This window comes from Sycon ciliatum, chromosome 5 (genome assembly GCF_964019385.1).
Source record: "Sycon ciliatum chromosome 5, ocSycCili1.1, whole genome shotgun sequence".
Taxonomy (NCBI): Eukaryota; Metazoa; Porifera; class Calcarea; order Leucosolenida; family Sycettidae; genus Sycon; species Sycon ciliatum.
Window position 1 is genome coordinate 10,771,335 of NC_088647.1, and position 20,779 is coordinate 10,792,113.

The 20,779-nt window shown below is 45.2% G+C and overlaps 1 protein-coding gene across 2 annotated transcripts; it reads left to right on the forward strand.

Moving 5' to 3' along the window:
• The first annotated feature begins 194 nt into the window (after positions 1-194).
• On the forward strand, positions 195-16,649 carry LOC135817590 (uncharacterized). 2 transcript variants are annotated; one of them, XR_010553560.1, is made up of 8 exons: positions 195-505; positions 2,738-2,821; positions 3,247-3,320; positions 6,094-6,369; positions 8,035-8,061; positions 8,915-9,075; positions 14,077-14,117; positions 16,312-16,649. XR_010553560.1 is itself a non-coding variant. In XM_065330808.1 (7 exons), exons 1-6 carry the CDS (start codon positions 374-376, stop codon positions 14,081-14,083), a joined length of 600 nt encoding a protein of 199 aa, XP_065186880.1. In that variant the 5' UTR covers positions 200-373; the 3' UTR covers positions 14,084-14,117; positions 16,312-16,640. The 2 variants fall into 2 exon arrangements, 1 of the variants encoding a protein (XP_065186880.1); XM_065330808.1 differs by lacking the exon at positions 8,915-9,075 and having other exon boundaries at positions 200-505; positions 16,312-16,640.
• The last annotated feature ends 4,130 nt before the right edge of the window (positions 16,650-20,779 follow it).

Consider the following 20,779-nt stretch of genomic DNA (forward strand, 5'->3'; position numbering starts at 1 on the left):
TAGATCTACTGCCTGGTCCACATGCACCATATCGGGTCGACTGTGGCCTGTGCACGTGACATGTCGAAGAGTTCATAACTCTTGATTTATGTGCATACATGTGTGCCACAATCATGATTGTGACATAATTTGTGTGCCATGCATGCATGGCGCGAATGAAGGGCGTGTGCGTGATTTTTTCAGAGTAACGTTTTCGTCCCAATTTCAGGACATTTGTTATAGTAGTCATTTGAACGAAAAGTGAAGAAGCTACTGACTGTAGGAATTTCCTACTTGTGACCGACCCTACAAGTCTAGTCTCTTTTTTTGTCGACAGCCTTGAATACAGGCCTCTATCACCAACCTATTCAGCTTGTCCTATGTGGACCCGGTCATGCCAGATTCTGTGAAGAAAGTGTACGTTGGAAACGTGCCTGAAAATGCTAGAAGAAGTGACCTGCAGGAGCACTTCTCGAAATTTGGTGCCATCTCCGAATGTGATATAGTCCGAGATTATGCATTCATTGTAAGTTCTTTCAACTATTCAGCTATGCACGGTGTACTGCTGAAGCCATGGCAGCCTATTTGCAACTGTTGACATTAATTGTATTGGTTGACTACTACTAGTAGTACCGATACTCTTGGCTAGTACGTATAAGCCTGCATACTAGTGCGACTCTGAATAGGCAAATCTCAATACAACGCAGCGTAAATAAGGAGCACTTCTCGAAATTTGGTGCCATCTCCGAATGTGATATAGTCCGAGATTATGCATTCATTGTAAGTTCTTTCAACTATTCAGCTATGCACGGTGTACTGCTGAAGCCATGGCAGCCTATTTGCAACTGTTGACATTAATTGTATTGGTTGACTACTACTAGTAGTACCGATACTCTTGGCTAGTACGTATAAGCCTGCATACTAGTGCGACTCTGAATAGGCAAATCTCAATACAACGCAGCGTAAATAAAGTGGCTTGTAATCAACACACGTAGCGACAAAGCCACTAGTTGTAAAGCTGATAAGGCCTTTCCAATCATGTTTTCCTTGGACTACAGTCCATTTCAAAAATATAGACGCATGGTATTTTTGAAATATTTCAAATTTGGCTGGAGCTTTTTGAGAATTTTTTCGGAATATTACTCAGGTCCTTCCCGCAATTACTCTCATAATTATAGAGTTTTAAGCGATAGGATAGCAAACGCCCAATTTCGAATTTTTTATGCACAAAGTGATTACAGTTTTTATGTGGTATAGATGCTGGTCTAATGCAGTAATGGTTTTTTGAAATCACGCGTCTATATTTTTGAAACGCACTGTAAGTCCCTATGTAAAAAGTGGGTTGTGAGCAACACTGGCTCACATCACGGTCACATGCACACCCAATCACTGCTTTTCACAAATTCGTTTCAGGAAAAATTCAACGTTTCGGTCATAAAAATTAATAACCATCATCAGGAATGAAGTGGGCATACTCATTACTGGCTAGGAGGGGCCAGATATATGTGCAAGGTATTCCTTTATAGGAGGTCCCACCCTGCGTTATCGTTTATTCTCGAGCCATGTCGCGAAATTGTATCGCCTCGCGTATCCTCCGCCTGGCCCGATCCGACTCAGTGGCAAGGACGCGAACATCCGTAAATGCTGAGTCACCAAGCGACAGTACCTTGCTGCTATGGTGGAGTTGGTAGTGCTCCCCGTGGGCTTTTCCAGACGTCTTGTTGCGTGAGTTATCATTGTGTTCCTTGGTTCGCGTTGCCACACTACAGCCAGTTTCTCCAACATACTTCTCGGACCGTGTGCATCTTATGACCAGAAACGTTGAAATACTTTTTCCTGAAATGAATTTGTGAAAAGCTATGATTGAGTGTGAGCCAGTGTTGCTCACAACCCACTTTTTACTTATGAAGCTGCGTGATGCGCCCTACAGGATTTTAAATATGTCCCTATGGCTTGTAAATTATATACATGTATATTTCGCCCGCCAAGTAGTTAGGAGTACTTTCTTCTTGAATTAATTCGGCGTGTAAGGGAAACGTTGGAGCCCATAGAATTTAGGGCACTGGATCAAATGGTCAACGACTACTGGCACAATACTGACTGACTCCATTAAAAGTCTGTATAGTAGAGCATCGATTGTCCGGACATTGACTATCCGGAAGGTCAATTATCCGGAATGGCTGGGACCCCATAAAGAAAAAAAGATGTACGCTTATTCGATTCTTCGTTTCAACACTAGACTGATTTCAACTGAGTGATGTCATCACCGAGTTGCGGTACGGTGCGTATGCAAGACCGATTAGGATTTTCTAGCAAGCAATGCATCCCACCCTTGTCGGACGAAAACCAAAACCATTTGCCGTCGCCACCAGTACACCATAGCTCAGCGACTAGAACATCAATGGCATGTTGCCAACGTCTCTGGTACAAGTGTTAGTGGTGACTGGCAATATTTTGGACTGCACGTTGCATGCCTTTCCAAGCTTATCCTGAAAGGCTTTGTCTCCTGTGTGCTATTCTCAGTGCATTTATCATGACTCCACCAAGGAGGAGGAATGATTCACGTGGATGTCATTCATAAGTTTGAGGGAGTTGGGTGTTGTTGTTGTTGTTGTTGTTGTTGTTGTTGTTGTTGTTGTTGTTGTTGTTGTTGTAGTTGTAGTTTAGCTTTATTTTGGGTGTCATTGACTTTTGCTACAAGTAGTTTCTTGTACTGTTTTGATTGGCTGCTCTTGTTCTGTACCATGTATCCCATTAGCATTTTGAGAATGGGGATGATGCCCGGGAAGCGGTCCAAGAACTTGATGGTACTGAGTGGCGTGATAAAAGGCTGAACGTTCAGGTTGGTATTTCTATCCTGAATTTTATTAAACTTTCGGCTAGGTATCGCTTTGGAATTCCTTTCCCCGCGAACATGTGTTCCTGTTCTTTTGGCTTCCCTCCCATTGAATGTTCATGCACCTCAGAAAGGGTAGTATGTTACCCCGATGTATGATAATAATCTGTGAATGGGATGGACTTGATTGAAAGCTGGAAGATGTGCTTGTTCTTGTTGTTGCATGTATTGCGTACATTTTTGACTGCCTCTCATGCAGGCTTTGTCGGCTATGCTAGATAGTGTGTGCATGCCTGCCTTGCAGGGTCGAACGTTTCCAGATGAGTATTGGGTGACTGTTAAAACCAGTATATCGTGTGTGTGTGTGTGTGTGTGTGTGTGTACTTGTGTGCGTGCGTGTGTTTCTTGTTACCGTATGCGTTTCCATGCAGCTATCACATTCTAAGGGTCATGGCTATAGTGTTGGTGGTGGTGGCGGCGGCGGCGGAAGTCGATATCCACCAAGGTAAATTTTTCTGGTCACTATTAATTTTAAGAAGTGGGGAGGCTTCCTGCAGTTTCATAAACAGTTAAGAGTAGCGCCCACACGCTCTCTTCAATTAACACTGCAATAATTCAACTCGGATGGAGAGCCAAGAATTAATTTATAGAAAAGAGAAAGGAGCAAGGAACTACAAGTTACGCTATACTGTCCACTACACCACCAGTTACTAAACCAGTAAACCAGTTAGGGCGCGTTCAGACTACCGATAAAAAGTGACGGAATGGGGAAGTCGCCAAGGGGATTTGATCACGTTACTGGCACGTTACCAGCGGAAAAGTTTTACTGCCGCGGCTGCTGCGGCAGTAAACTTTTCCCGGCAGTAAAAAAAGTGCTCAGGCTGCATGCGCGCTGTGAAAAAGGGAAAATCCCTTCTCAGCGCCGCGGTGAGAGGTGCTAAACTTACGTACCGGTAACGTTAGTTTATCAGTAGTGTGAATGTCCTTCACGGTTTATCGGCATTCACGGTTTGACGGGGTTCACGGTAGTCTGAACGCGCCCTTAACCAGTAAACCAGTAAACCAGTTAGTTCAGACTACCGTGAACCCCGTCAAACCGTGAAAGGCTATAAACCGTGAAGGACATTCACACTACCGATAAACTAACGTTACCGGTACGTAAGTTTTGCACCTCTCACCGCGGCGCTGAGAAGGGATTTTCCCTTTTTCACAGCGCGCATGCAGCCTGAGCACTTTTTTACTGCCGGGAAAACCTTTCCGCCGGTAACGTGCCAGTAACGTCACGTGATCAAATCACCTTGGCAACTTTTCCATTCCGTCACTTTTTATCGGTAGTCTCAACTCATTTCACAATATTGTGAAATGAGTTGAATTGTGCTAATGACGAGATATCTTGCTCTGTAAAGTGTGCCTGAACGGCGGATGGCGAGATCTCGCTCCACTGCCCACGCAATAGTACGAAGTGCATATATCACTGTACAAACTGTCGTAACTCATGTCAACGGTGGCCGATTTTCACAAACGATATACCGTTGGAAATGTATGGAGCTCAGCTTGCCAGTGATATAAAGTCCTTTGCGATAGGACTAGTTTTGAGCGAGCGGTGACGAATAGCAAAAAATCTATAATACCGGTACGCTTTCTGGCCATCAGTTCAAATTTTTTGCTCGCCACTCGCTTTTTTTAGGGGATTCCCCTTTTGCTACAGCGCATGCATGTTGGGCATCAAACAAAGCGCTTGGATCTCAGCTTTGCAGCGCAGTTTGAATCGTGAAGTTTGGTTTAGTTTGAGAGAGATGGCGAAAGAAAATGTATTATGAAGTTGTTTAGCGATTCTGAGACATGTAAGGGCATCTTCTAGAGCACATAGAAGTGACCCTGGCATGCCTATGGAGCTGAGAACAGCCAGGGAGTCTTCGCTTGGCTTGGGCCTTTCTAACAAGCCATAGATTGTGGAAATCCATCAATGAATGCAAAAAAATGGCGAAACATTTTGCTCGGCGACGTGCATGCAGGGTTTGAAATGAAAGTAAGTGCGCTGAAAGCTTAGCCGGCAGGGGGGAACTTGGTCAGCAATGAAAGGGTTAACTACTATTAATTTTTGACCATACTTTCGCACATCTCTGACCTGTTTTTAAAAGTTAGCAATGTGAATGTACATGTGCAACAGTGTAATCATACATCCTCACAACACTCACCACGCGCTTTCTGGGCTACATAAATCACTGAAAAAGGCAGTCATCCAAATTTTTCAGTTAACGCCCATCTTCAGGAATGCAGTCACTACAAACCAAACAGGTATTATACATGTAAACAAGAGAGAGATTGGAAGCTTTGTTACAACTCTGAGTTTCACGTATTACAGTCAAATCTGCCGTTAACGACCTCTGCTGTAGGCGACCATCTACCGTTAGCGACCGATTTTCCGTGCACCAACGGTTTCACGTACAAATTAATCTGTCCAGAGCGACCATCTGCTGTGCGCGACCAGCGACCGCGATTTCATGCACGGTGGCTGCATTCAAATCTGCTGTAAGCGACCGCGACCCACGTTCAGTCAGGTGCGAAACTGTACTTGCCAGTGTGCTGTCAACTTCAAGGTGTGAAATGCGCTGTCTTGCAAGTGCGCCCCTATATCTATTGAATATCCAATAAAATGATACCAAAAATCACATTATTCTCGTCGATTTGAGTACATGGAAGCATAATTATGTGCATGCCCGGTATGCCGGATTTACCATACATCTGCCGTAAGAGACCGCTTTTTCTTGCACCAAGGGGCGGTCGCTTACGACAGATTTGACTGTACTACGATCATCAGGCAACTATATCATACATGTATATGTAACAAATACGAACACTGTGGCCGAAAGGTGTGAGGTTTGTGGGCTGAGTCAAAATATGAACAGGGACAGATGAAAAGATGGTACGCCGAATGTAGGAGGCAATATCTACAGCACGACAGCACAACCACAGTCACTAACACCTGACACAATACCTACCGCAACACCTACAGCAACACCTACAACAACACCTACAGCATGGTAGTATAAACCCCTAGAAAACAACTGGGCCCCACAGCAAACATAATGTTGTTATTATTATTATTAATATACATTTCTTGTTACTGCTACGGGTATGGCTGGATAGCTGCTACTGCTAGGGATGCATTTATGAGTGTCGGCTGTTTTAAGTGTTAATGAATAATTCACAAATCGTATGTGGTGCGATGTGTGTACCGGTATGTTTGCCTGTCTATCCTACTTGTACACATACAGACGGTCTCCACCTCCGCGCAGGCGTTCACCACCTCCGTATTACCGAGGCCGATCTCCACCCCGAGGCCGATCTCCACCCCGTGGCCGGTCACCACCGCGATACCGAGACTATGGTCCGCCATCATACAGCAGCCGCTACGACCGGCGTTCGCCTCCACCACCACCGTCGCGTGATTATTACAGGGGACCACCACCACCACCTCCACGTTATCGCAGCCGTAGTCCGTATGGTGGCCGCTATCCCCCACCACCTCCTCGCTATTCTTCACCACCAAGGTATTGTCACAAGATTGCACACGACTGTCTTCTTTTTCTAACAATACAGTCATGTACAATCATTTGATTTTACACAGGACATTTCCACTGGACCCCGTGTACACAATCATGTGCATGGACGTTTCATGCAAATGGGGGTGTTTAGTGCTCTCTTGTTCAGGGAAGTTGCTTTTCTGTAGATCCTACCCCATCCCATGCAAAAGTAGTGCAATGTACAGTTACAGCAAGGGTAACCTCATGAATAAAGCAGAGTTGCCACCAGCCTACCTTCCCCTTGGGGCGGGGAGGGCTATGCTGTTCATGAGGGTGGACTTTGTTTCTGCAAACTGTACATGAAGATGTATAAAAGCAAGAGTACATAACCAAGAGTGTGCAACTCCTGTCTCGAGTTGTGATGGGTTCACCCACGGCGGAATTTTTTTATTGCGTCATTCTTTGGCAGCAGTATGATGAAGTGTGCATGCATTCCCGCGCTTGCTTTGTAGATACAGTGAGAGTTCATCAGGTTCAGGACACATCGATCTATCGTCCGTTGTTCTGCTTTGACTGTCGTAGCTGTGACGTACGCATTCTTTGTACTTTGATCTCGAGCTACGTATGATGGCATCAGTGAGCCAAACAGCCGCCAAAGACTGATGTCATGAAAACATTCCGCCGTGGGCTGGGGGATCCTCGAGTTGCACACTCTTGGTTATGTACTCTTGATAACAGGAAGGTGTGTTCACTACATAAATATACAGTAAAGAATTGGTGAGCACACATGCTCATTCCCTGGGCACTGCAAATTCACAACTCATTTCATTTCACAGAATCATTTTCAACGTTTCGGCAAATTGCCATCATCAGGATGCAACATGAAGTGGAAGTCTGCCAAGAAGCAGTTATATATACTAATTTGGTGTTCTTAGGTGTTGATAATATTTCTATGACTACACATGTTACCTCAGTGCTAGAAATATGACATGTCTAAAACTAGTGAAAGATCACAAGTTTTCATTGACTCATATTCTGGGTGTTGGTAATACTAATAAGTTAGCACAGCGCAGATGTCACCAGATAACTTGAGAAATGTCTGAACAGGTTTCCCGCAAGCAATACACGAATGTGACCATGTCAGTGTTTTCCAGAAAATACTGTCACCTAGATAGCCAGTGTGGTGTGACTGTTTTAGAGTAATGACCATCCAGTACTGGTGTTGATCTCTGGGCCTTCGTTTCTGATCTCCACTGCCTCTCGCAATTTGCGGCTTGCCCTGTCACTGGCTCTCCAGTCATAGAAATATTATCAACACCTAAGAACACCAAATTAGTGTATATAACTGCTCCTTGGCAGACTTCCACTTCATATTGCATCCTGATGATGGCAATTTGCCGAAACGTTGAAAATGATTCTGTGAAATGAAATGAGTTGTGAATTTGCAGTGCCCAGGGAATGAGCATGTGTGCTTACCAATTCTCTTCGAGTTATGAAGCTGCAGGATGCCTCACCGCTAAATATACAGTAGTAACATAATTGTACTTGCAGTATATTGCCGCTGCAAATGTAAGTAGATGCTTGCACACTCACAGGTTTATTTTGCACAAACATCCAGAGTGTACTTTAGAAGTGTGGTTGTGTGTACAGTTGTGTCAGTGGAATTCGATGTGCTTGTGTGGTTTCTTGCAGGGGCTATGACCGGTATGGACCACCTCGGTAAGTTGCATTCATCTATTGTGCCAATTTAGTGGGTTTGGGAAACAGCATTTGCTTCTGGAGTTTGTGGGTGATGCTCCTTTTGTTGTCTGCCCATGTCATTCTAAATTCGTGTTGTGCTTCAAGGTTACTGGAAGACATGAACAGGCAACAAGGAAATGTATCTGTTTTAAAGGGGAACTGTCACCAAAAGAATTCTTTGTCTTGTAGTCGTTTAGCCCGTGATCACAATGGTGTACATGTACTTCGTTTTTCTCTGCAATGATTTGAAGTGGGTGAAAACTTGAACAGAAGGTACCTTACATTGTCCCGAAGTACACCATGACGTCACGCCGGACTCGACCTCCACTCGTACATTTGTGTCGAAAACGAAGTCAAGCCCGTGTGTGGGTCGATCGAGGTAGCTGTTCCGATGTACATGTACGGTGCATGTGTGCCTTGTGAACTCGGACAGCAGAGCTGCACTGATGTGTACGTCGTACACAATGAGAACATGCAATCTCATCATTGTGTTGCTTTTGCCCGTAAAAGAGGCTGTTCACGTGACTGAGAACATGCAAGGGCATGAGCATTATCTTGAACCAAGGTGTTGACTTTGCAAGAATGGGCTTGTACACGGAAGATGGGCTTATACACGGAATCTTACAGTGCAAATGTGCTGAAAACAAGTGTTTGCTATTGCATCTTTGGGTTTGGCTGTGTCTTCTCACCACTGTGTGCACTCGTGCCTTCATTGCATTAATCCCCACTGCTTGGTGGATTCAGTTTGGGATGGCATGAATGGCAGCGCTTCGGGTCACTCTCTCCGTGTTCTGTCTTCTGTACAAAGTGGGCTTGTCTCTCTTTCTTGCAGTTAACCATCTAACTCGCTTTGATCTAATGATGGCAGCCAAGTGAGCTGCGAAGCAGCATCCCTAGCCTCATCAGCAGTGATGGTTTCAAGGCTGTATGCTGACAGTTGTTTCTACCACAGCCACCAAGTGACGATCAAGAAATGTTCATTCCATTGCACTGGTGGGCTCTCAGCACTATGTTTTAACTACATGTAGTTTAAGTACACTGCAGTACTAGATTTGTTACAAGTAAATCCATGGGTACTAGTATCAGGTGGTGTACCTGCGCCATGGTCTGTCTGCACTCCATGCACTTTTGAAGTACCGCCATGGCAGTTGGTCAGATTTCTCAACAGTCATCAGTCAACGACGCAGTAGCTTGCGCAGGTTCTCGTCTCACATTCCAGTCAGCTGTAGTGTAGTGCCGTTTACTTGTCCCGAGAACGTGATGAGGTACCTTTCTGTGAGCCACTTGAGTGGCCGTTTTCGAGCTTCCGTTGTCTGGATGATTCTCGCGTGATCTTGCTGTACTCGTCCTTTCGTGCTCATTTTGGAGCAGATTTCATGTTGTTTGGTAGCACCATTCTTTGTAGGGATGGCTGTGTCTACACCGAATTTGATTTATCTCGGGAGATTGTGGTATCACGAAGGCTCGTTGTGTGCTTGGGTGTCGCTCGAAATCCCAACTTAGTGATAGGGCTCGCTGTGACGCATTCACAGACTATTGTTTTCTGTTATCTTGTCCCTCGTCAACTCACCTCTTCATCTTACCACAGTCAGACCTCGCTTAACCGCACGCATCCGTTTTGCACAAAAATATCCGGATAGGCGAGGGAACCGGAAAATCGAACACACATACTGTATGTATGCATGATGCAAATCGGTAACTACAATGTAATGATTTTCATCCGGTTGGCGAGGATCCGGACAAAAGAGGACCGGATAAGCGAGGTCTGACTGTACTTTGAACTGGCATCTTTTCTTTTTGTGATCGTTCTTCCGTCTTCCGTGCTATCCGTTTGTTCTGTGTGAATCGTGCCACCTGCGCGCGCTCAGGTGGCTTTATACTCGTACAATGTAGGCACCTCCGTACTTTTGGACTTTGGTTCTGAGGCTGCTGTTGCCCACTGCTTGATATATCGAGAGTTCGCTTTTAAATATTTAGTGTTTCCTATAATGTTCTGTGTGGTTTTGGCACCATCATGATGTATTGTGTGTTAAGTTACATCAAAAGTACGTATCCTCAGAGCATGTGACTCCACTTTGGTTAGCTCTTCCCTTCAAATTCCTGGTTCACGTCATCAGCCTGTGCTTTACTGTCTGAGCTCTGCATACTTCAGAAGTATTCTCCACCACAAACGCAGTACTCATGGCTGGTGAGATTGGCACTCCTGTACTGTACAATCTGTGCTCACTAGGTACAGTCTACTCTCGATAAGTCGCACACCCGATTTTGAAGACGAAAATGCGTGACTTATCGCGAGTGCATGACTGACACTTTTGTGCACATATACAAAAGTATATGCCGTCCAAATTGCAAAAGTGCACACGATTTATCGCGAGTAGACTGTACGCACTGGCAGGAAAGCAATGACGTAGATCAGGAATTTGGACGCATGGCAGGCTGGATCAGAATTGTACACTCTGTGAGCAGTTTTTTAAAACTTTTGGTTGCATGCAGGGTGTGAACTCATTACTGTATGATTGTTTATGAGCGAAATACATCGATCCATTGCATTGTACGTTTACTTCCTACTTGGGCTCTGGATCTTTGGGCTCTGGATCTTTGGGCTCTGGATCTTTGGGCTCTGGATCTTTGGGCTCTGGATCTTTGGGCTCTGGATATTTTCGAATAGGATTTGTGCTGAAACTTGTAATAGGCCCGAAACCCATTTCATTACCTATAATTTGGGATTCGGACCTCAAACTCCAACTGGGCCCATGTTAAACCTGCCTAAAATTTTGTTATGGAATACTCCACAGCGCCGAGAACTAGAAAGAATCAATGGAAGCCCATTTCCAGAGGACCTGTGCGAAGGAACTTGGATATTTCTAATCGTGTTTTCGTTTTATATAGGGAGAAAGAAACTAGAAGCTCTATTATTTCTGAATAGACTGCAGAGGTGAGACTAATAGACTGCAGAGGTGAGACTAATAGACTGCAGGGGTGAGACTAATAGACTGCAGGGGTGACACTAATAGACTGCAGAGGTGAGACTAATAGACTGCAGGGGTGAGACTAATAGACTGCAGGGGTGAGACTAATAGACTGCAGAGGTGAGACTAATAGACTGCAGGGGTGAGACTAATAGACTGCAGGGGTGAGACTAATAGACTGCAGAGATGAGACTAATAGACTGCAGGGGTGAGACTAATAGACTGCAGGGGTGAGACTAATAGACTGCAGAGGTGAGACTAATAGGGCTTGAAAGTGATGACGTCGAAAACGGCCAGGGAGTACTAAGTTGACATCAGATTTCTATTTTGGATCCACTAAGGTGTGACTTTGCTATTGCCTCAGTATGTGGGTGCATAGCAACCCACTCATGTCGTATGCAGGGGTGACTTTTACTTCGCCGCCAGTTGTAACCCCGCCCCAGTAGCCAAATCAGTCAGTTTCACTGGTTACATCACCATGCTGAGAGTAAGACTGCTCGAAATGTGCTTGGATCCATACACAAACAGGATCCAAGTGGATCCAATTTTTGAATTTTTGAAATTGTTGCTATGCTGTGACGTAGCACTTTCAAGCCCTATAGACTGCAGGGGTGAGAATAATAGACTGCAGAGGTGAGAATAATAGACTGCAGGGGTGAGACTAATAGACTGCAGGGGTGAGACTAATAGACTGCAGAGGTGAGACTAATAGACTGCAGAGGTGAGACTAATAGACTGCAGGGGTGAGACTAATAGACTGCAGGGGTGAGACTAATAGACTGCAGGGGTGAGACTAATAGACTGCAGGGGTGAGACTAATAGACTGCAGAGGTGAGACTAATAGACTGCAGGGGTGAGACTAATAACCTGCAGGGGTGAGACTAATAGACTGCAGGGGTGAGACTAATAGACTGCAGGGGTGAGACTAATAGACTGCAGAGGTGAGACTAATAGACTGCAGGGGTGAGACTAATAGACTGCAGGGGTGAGACTAATAGACTGCAGGGGTGAGAATAATAGACTGCAGGGTGAGACTAATAGACTGCAGGGGTGAGATTAATAGTCTGCAGAGGTGAGACTAATAGACTGCAGGGGTGAGACTAACAGTGTTGCCAACTGCCCGTATTTGTCCGTATTTTTACGGAAAAACGAAGTTTTGTCCGCAGTACGGATTTCAACCGAATATCCCGCACACGATCATGTATAATGATCGATTACTACAACCATCATAACTCCATCGTTTCGTGTGCAAAGGCAACAATCGAAGGGTCTACGCGGTAGCAAAAACTCCAAGCCGCCCAATGCAACAATCGCTGAAGCGACGTCCGACTCCAGAGATATCGCGTGCCGTATTCAGGTATTCTTACCTTGGCAAAAACAAAATTTTCATCGAACTCTTCGCCATTGTTTTTTTTGGGCGGGTCCTTTTTTTGCGTGCCCTTTGAGCAATTGAGCACTTTATAATGATGTAGCCGGCTGAAGTTTGAATCGTCTCGAACAATTTTGAGCGTTCTGCGATGAACGAGAGTCGAATGGTGTTGATGGGACGATTTGCTTGCATATTAGGCTTGGAGACGACTTTGCTGTGTTACGGCGCCTGCTTTGTGGCGGCTTCATAATGGTGCTTGGCATCCTGGCGTTGCTCCTGCTAGAGCTTTCCAACGAGCCCTAGATTGTGAAAATCAAGCGAAGTAGAACAGAGTTATAACCTAGTGAAGTTGAAAATTGTACTGAATTTGTGCGTAGCCTTTACAGTTGAACTAACTCAGTCAAAATGTTGACCTGAAAAACGAGTACGGAAACCTCTGAAAATTCTGCAAAATGGCACTGGCCAATACGCATGGGGGTAGAGGCCACTTGGTAACACTGGACTAATAGACTGCAGGGGTGAGACTAATAGACTGCAGGGGTGAGACTAATAGACTGCAGGGGTGAGACTAATAGACTGCAGGGGTGAGACTAATAGACTGCAGAGGTGAGACTAATAGACTGCAGGGGTGAGACTAATAGACTGCAGGGGTGAGACTAATAGACTGCAGGGGTGAGACTTATAGACTGCAGAGGTGAGACTAATAGACTGCAGGGGTGAGACTAATAGACTGCAGAGGTGAGACTAATAGACTGCAGGGGTGAGACTTATAGACTGCAGGGGTGAGAATAATAGACTGCAGGGGTGAGAATAATAGACTGCAGGGGTGAGACTAATAGACTGCAGGGGTGAGACTAATAGACTGCAGAGGTGAGAATAATAGACTGCAGAGGTGAGAATGTGCCAGTGATGAAGGTGATGGTCTGAATAGACTGCAGAGGTGAGACTATTCCAGTGATGAAGGTGACAGTCTGCATGTGCTGTGCAGCAGCATATCACTTATTTTATGGGCATCAGATAAAACAGGTGATGTGAGCGAGCATCAAGAGACAATAGTGGAGTTATACAGGGTATGTGCTGACCGACAGGGAGTGCTGTGAAAGTTTCATCCATACATAAGTCCTAGTTGAAGCGCGAACGGCAATTACGTCAAGAGTACATGAAACTCAGCGTGTGCAGCTCTAGTGGGTTGCTGCCACGGCGAAATTCCTGGATTACATCATTTTTAGTGATGTAACGTTAGTGCGTACAAGCTCGGTTCAAGCAGATCTCCTGGTGCACAGGTGCAGCTCAGTTGTATGCACTACGCCACTTGCCACCGCTTATCTTCATCAACCCTGATGTAATCCTGGAATTTTGCTGTGACAGACACCCATGCAAAAAGTCACACTCTGGGCTTCATGCCCTCTTGATTACAAGTATAGAAACAACACACAACCGATCCACAGCCAGCAGTTGCCGACTCGCTACAGCAGGAATGTTTCCCTCCAGTATTCATCGACGACAACTTCTTTGCCCCCCCCCCCCACACACACACATACAGCATGCTGGGCAGAGTACTCGTAGTCCACGATGTCTTTTATGGCTATCTGGAGCGGTTGCGAACAGGCGTTGTGATGGTGTTTTGTTTGTGTTGTTATGTTGTTTGTTGTTCAGCTACTGAGTGATGCCTGCTGACCCCGTTAGGTACTATCAAAGTAAGTACATGTATAGTATATTTAATAGTTTACTGCATCCATGCATGAGTTTGTTTGATGACTCAATCTGCGGACAGAACTGTTTCTGTCTTTGTTGACTCATCAGCGCAGCACAGAGTAAAGCCTAGTTCACATTCGACGGTACGGGACGTAAGGGCCTGTCGGGAAGGCTGGGGTGAGCTGTAAAATCTTGTACGATTCGTACGACACGACATGCTGCAGTCGTTGCGTCGTTCAACAGCGAACGGCGACAGTCATAAGGCACGGTCCGTGACGGGGTGACTTTTGGACCTAATTTCTTGTTTTTCGGGACTTCTTTTCAATTATTTCTCCTTCAATGAAGCGGAATCAAGTTCACAATACCAGGTTTTCATGAAGACCAAAAAAGTAGCTTCGAAAGGTGTGCCATTCAAATAATAGCTCCAGGAAATGATATAACAGTTCGTCTGTCACGCTCCTGAGCTATCCCTAAATACCATATGTGACATCAGACCTTATCCTGCTAGAATTCAACTCAAGTCGTGTTAGCCATTCTGCGAGTTATCATAGGAAGCGCGGTGTTCGAAATGCTAAAAAATTCCAAGTACGAATCGGGAGCAGTCGGCGCACGACGTCGTCTCCTGTTCACACTCAAAATGCAACTGTTTCGTACGCTTGTGTCCCCGTCTACGGTATGAAAAGTTGAATCAATCCAACTCTTCCCATCGCTTCCCGATCCGTACGGCGGTACGGTTGCGTTCCCGTTCCTGGTGTTCACATTGGACGCCGTCAGACTGTCCCGTCGCTTCCCGTCGATCCTTACGTCGCGTCCCGTCGCGCCCCGTCGAATGTGAACTAGGCTTAAATGAGGCCGAACCAGATCGCAATGAAAAATAAATTTTCCAAAGCCAGATTTGAACCAGGCTCGAACATACCTTGCCAGGGTGCTCAAACTGACAAGTCAGCGAGCTCTGAGTTTGTTTGATATGCGCTATTATTTTGCCCGTACAAGAGGCTATATTTTTATAGTACTTGTACTATTACCACGAGTCCACAAACAGGAGTATGCAACTGTGATCTGCTTTCTATAGGTCGAATGCGCGACTGTAGCGTAAACGGTAAAGCGATGTGGGCTTCTTAGTCTTCTCTCCCGGGCTGCCAGTTTCTGTCGCCTCGGTGGAAGGCCAACTTACTAGTGTGCACGCTCGCATATGGCATGGCTGGTCTGGGCTACGCTTGCGGTCAACAGGCCAAGGCTGCGGATACGAGTTACATAGACCCACGGACCTAATAGAGCTTCCTAACCTGGGGTTGAAACACATGTTGTTTTTAGGGAGTAGGATCTCGTGTGCATGTCTAGTGCATGACACTGGAACTTGCCTCAACACGGCAAATTACTTCTGAGTGGCCTTTTACGTTTTAGAGTTGTTCAGTGTTATATTTTTGATAGAAGCAAATTGAGTCCTGGTTGTAGTGGAATACACATACTGTAAGACCACACAAGTTCATAATCAGTGTCTGCCGTCTAGGATTGTAGGACAGCCGGGTACACGTGTACCTGGCGCAACCATTTCAACCGGGTCGGAGCCGGGTACACATGTACCTGGCGCTGTCTCACCAGCCGAGTCACATGTTTTAACTGGTTGGTTGGTTTATTTTAATTCGGACAATAAACGGGAACTAGGCACAATGATATAAAGCCATTAAAGGCAAATGGATAAGCCGCATTTAGAAAAGAGAGGACAGGAATTAGAAAACTACGAAAGAAGAAGAAGTATCTGACACATACAAGCCATGTAGTCAGTCCTTTCAAAGTTCGACAGTACCAACCGGGTCACAGGTGACCCGGACTATATTTTCAACCGGGTCCAAGCGCCGCCCAACCGGGTGGATTACCCGGCTCACCCGGCGCTGGAGCAGACACTGATAATGGCGGGACACTTTCCTGCTATTTCCCGCTGTTATGAACTTGTGTCGCAAGCTCCTTTTCGTGGTTCGAGCACTTTCGCAAGTCATCGGTAACTCTGCGTTGTACTAGTATGAGTACTTATACTACACTATGCCTTCACACTATGCCTTCACTGTCAACCTTCACACTATGCCTTCACTGTCAACCTTCACACTATGCCTTCACTGTCAACCTTCACACTATGCCTTCACTGTCAACCTTCACCCAATTTGCAATTACCTTTGTTGATATTTTGCTTTCCTGCAGGCAGATAGTCGTCTCGTGATAAGCAACCGAAAATCACCGGCTCTTTCTTTCCTTTGGCCTCCTGTCCAGTATGCTGTCAATATGTGTCATTAAAGTTTCTTTCTTTAGAAGTTCTGTGCTCCTCTTGTAATTGTTTTGGTCACATACTCAATAATTCATAAAATTCATATACGTGCGCTCTTGTCGGTTTCCGTGTCAGACATGTATGATGCGTACTGTAGCGTAGACCTGCCTGCCTTTTCCTTCAAGGTTCCTTTGCAAACATTGCACCGTTCTTGCCCATACAAGCGGCGTTGTTCCCCATTGAGAAACAAGTTTGCACCTGTTTGTTTGTCTGTATGCGTTTTAGAGATGGTCACAGACTTGTCTAGTTTCGTATTCTCCCTCGGCCGCGTGTAGAATTCCATGATGTTCATACAGCTGCTTGCAGAAATAGACTTGTGGCATGTGAAATCAGCATCAATGTGCACTTGCAGCGCTGAAGGCCTCCCACCCGACTTTGCTCTTGGACACGAGATTGTCGAAAGAAGCTTGCAGTGCAGAAAATGTACATTGGTCCTGATCTAACATACCGCCATTACAATAATGTGTACTCGATCGTACTGCAAGGCAGCTTACTCTTTGTGACAACGTGACGGACACTCTGCACTACAAGGATAGTGTTTTCACTACAGTTGTATGGTGCGGCCTTGGTATGCACAGCGATGTGAATGGACTTGGAAGGGTTTTTAGACTTTTTAGTATAAGTTTCTTAATCAGCAAGTAATATACCTTTTACAGTCGTCCCTCTCTAATCCAGCACCCTCGATAAACCAGCACAATTTTCAGTAGCCAAAATGTCCTCTTCATGCACATTGCAGCAGTAAATCAGATTTGTTAATCCAGCACCCTCCCTAATCCAGCAGATTTTCCGTGGCACAAATGGTGCCGGATTATAGAGGGACCACTGTACATGTTTAGCCAAAAATGCTATATGTGTTTGGCACTGTTTGCCTGCATTATGATGTCCCGAGATGAAGACTTTTTTGCTCTGGGTCTTTGTTGGGTCTCTATTGCCTGTCTCATGCCGCACCCCTCCCCCCCCCCCCCCCCCACACACACACACCCCCAAGGCTGCTTTGACGTGCAATGAAGCCTGTTAGTCGCAGACCACTCTGCGTAGAACTTACAAGTAGAAAACAGGCAGAAAACTGGTCTTGCTTTACAGACAGGCAGCCCGTTTCTTCACAGGTCTAATTGTATGTGTAGGAGCAAACAAATATGCACACCAAAAAGGCGGCATATCCCCCCCCCCCCCCCCCCCCGAAGGCGTTCTGCATCATGGCTCTGAATCCAGCGTGCTAGTAACCATAATGTCGACTACTGAGTGACACACATTGAGATGTCTGAGTATATCAATCACAGTATGACTGCAGAGTGACTGATGAGAGTCTAGTGCTAGTATTATCGCTGTTCAACTCAACCAATATTACAATAACCAGTATTTTACGACTCCCTGCCCGGAACTCACTGTATTGTGACAAACTGACTAATTAAAAAAACGATGATTTGTACAACAGTGTATAAAATAGACTGCCTATAATTAGTAGTAGTATGAATGTGTCAAGTGGAAATTATAAGTTGCTGTTGAGTCACGTACACATGCCATGACCCTCTGATGAATGGCCATCCTTGCATGCTCCATACCACTGCATGTATACCAGTGCCGGCATGCCACTTACAAGTGCTGTATATGTAGTAGACATATCACAGACTCAAATTCCGGCAATGGACCGGAAATTCCTGGCTTCTTCCGATACAACTTCAAGTGACTTGACATACTACTATCCCAAGCTGCTAGCCACTTTTAGTATAAGTTATACTATAGTTATAGTATTAGTAACTGCATGACTGTACAATGACTATGTACTTCATTGGATCTAGCACATGCCCTCCCATAATTGCAACCTGAACTGAAGACAAAGCCGGAAATCAGCGACAGTTGTCACAAGTTTTCAGCTGGGATTTTCCCGTAATTATTTAATTTTTTAACGTACAGTGGCCTGACTGATTGCAATGATGATACGGTACGTCTCAATGCTCATGACTCATGTACATGTACATACATGTATGTAGGCACGGGCACTGGTACCACTCCGCAGACACTCCGCAGAGGGACAATCCGCAAGAGTACATGAGCCTCATGATGAGGTCTTGCCTTGTACAACAATCATAATGATTATGTACAGTGAGTATCGTTTATAAAGTGACCGGGTGTAACGATATACCGGCTATAATGATAGAACTCGCCAAAATCAAAATCAAATCACAAAAAATACAGCTAAAATATCATTATACACACTATTATCGGCTATACCGATATATCGCTTATTGTGATGGGCTTCAGGAAGCAAACCATATCAAATGCACAGGAAAATATCGATTATACTGATCAAGAGTGATGATCACAAAACAAGTGTTCTTCCAATATAGTTCACTTCTTCCAAAACTGATCCAGTGTTGCCTGATGCATCAGGCAGCAGACGTGATTGAGAGAAAATTCTTCCCTGTATGCTGTAAGCAGCAACATGTACATGTGGCTGCTTTTCATGCTTTTTCCAGAATGTACGCATCATTTCATGCATAGTCTTGTACCATGTGTCAGTCATACATGCAAATCGGCTATAGTGATGCACCGGATATAGTGATAAATTATCGAAAATCAAAGGGGCACGTTATATCCACTATTTACTGTACGTCCTGGACATGGAAATCCAGTCCCTGGATCACACCGATTTCCTCGGCGCCTGCGTGTAGTGACTAGTGTAGCACAACAAACTCACGACACGAGGCACCTTACCGGTAGCCCGGCGGCTGGACATCGAGTGGCGAGTGCCTCAATCTGGCAGTCACTCAAGACAAAAGGCTCCCAAAGAATCCCGCACGTTGAATTACGCAGCCTCCTCGTCAACAATGAAATGAACACACAGTTGAGTAGTAGAAGAAGCTTACTTACTTCACCAGTCGCTTGAGCAACACCTACCGACACTAGTCACTATTCATGCTATTAGTACCAAGAGTCCAAAACCCCGGTTATGGACTCTTGGTAATAGCAAGAGTACATAACGGTTATGTACTCTAGAGTAGTATTACTAGACTGAGTAGGAGGAGCACCGACGCGATTACTGAACTGAATCTGAAGTGAACAACGGTACGGTGGACTACGACCAGATATAAAGATGACAGCACGCGACGGGCTACAATTGTAGGCTATACTAATATCGTATACGTATACGTATACATGTACGTAGTAGTAGCACTAGCAGTACTAGTAGTACTACTAGTAGTCCAAACCGGTAAAGCCTCTTGATCTTGTACGGGAACAGCAAAATAAAAAGAAGAAGAGAAGAAAAACTAAACTGGGAGGAAGAAACATCGTCGCAAAGAATCACTAAAACAACCAAACACAGCTTTCGCAGCATACAATGCAGTTGACAGCAGGGAGTGGTAAATACCGGTATTTTACACATTTGTTAAAATATGACACACCAATCATCAGGATCCTGAGAATACTATGAAAGTAGAGCATGATATAATTATTATTGATAGGCATATGCGGATAATGCCGGCCGAAAAATTGGCAGAATTCGGCACTTTTTCTGGTAAGTTTCATGCATGTTTGGTATTGTGGATAAAGAAATGGAGCGGAATTCGAGGAATTGCCCGCCATGAGGTTTGTATGGTTCTGCCAATTTCACTGCTTGTCGAGCAGAATCTGCCACCTTTTCGAGCATCCGCTAATGCAAGACACTTTCCAAAGTGGGATCATTCCCATTTTTTGACACAACGCCAACGGGCATGAAGGATCGATAGCACTTCCACCTGCAACATGTAACAAGTCATTTGGACGTAGCTTGCTACACACCACTAGTAGGCACTACACTACTCGTACCAGGCGCGTACGCAGGGGGGGTTTCCCGTTGCCCGGAAACCCCCCAAATGTTCCAAACGAGCAACGTTTTTGGGCATTTTTGGTAGGGCGCATGATCGATCTGGCAAGAATGCAAAACTTCAATAGATCGTAACTCAGTCAAATCTCGCTCAAATCCAACGATCCAAATATTCAGGTCGAATAGAAAACTCTCAGCTGTCGGTTGAAACAATTTGCGAAGCGCTGCGAGCAATGTATCGTGAGATAAATCATTTGTAAGTTGAGCCACGATCTCGGCAATTTCAAAAGCGCGCAGTGCGACTTGAGTATCGAGAATTTGAGATTGTCGTCGCGCTGATTCGCTCAAATTTGCAGGGGCTCCACTTGTGATATTTTCAAGAGTACACAGCAAAAAAATCGAAACTCTGCGATCAAGAAAAACGAAATCGCTGGAGCAGGACGCGTTTGGGCCTGTTTGGGGCATTTTTCGCACCGTCGCTGCACTCTACCGCTATAGCCTATAGGCTATAGCGCTGGATATGTACATGACTGTACTGT

Excerpts from the sequence above, each read along its gene's own strand:
- LOC135817590 (XM_065330808.1), top strand. The coding sequence starts at position 374 with ATGCCAGATTCTGTGAAGAAAGTGTACGTTGGAAACGTGCCTGAAAAT. Across the intron at positions 506-2,737 it reads TCCGAGATTATGCATTCATT|CATTTTGAGAATGGGGATGA; the intron begins GTAAGTTCTTTC and ends GTATCCCATTAG. Across the intron at positions 2,822-3,246 it reads ATAAAAGGCTGAACGTTCAG|CTATCACATTCTAAGGGTCA; the intron begins GTTGGTATTTCT and ends GTTTCCATGCAG.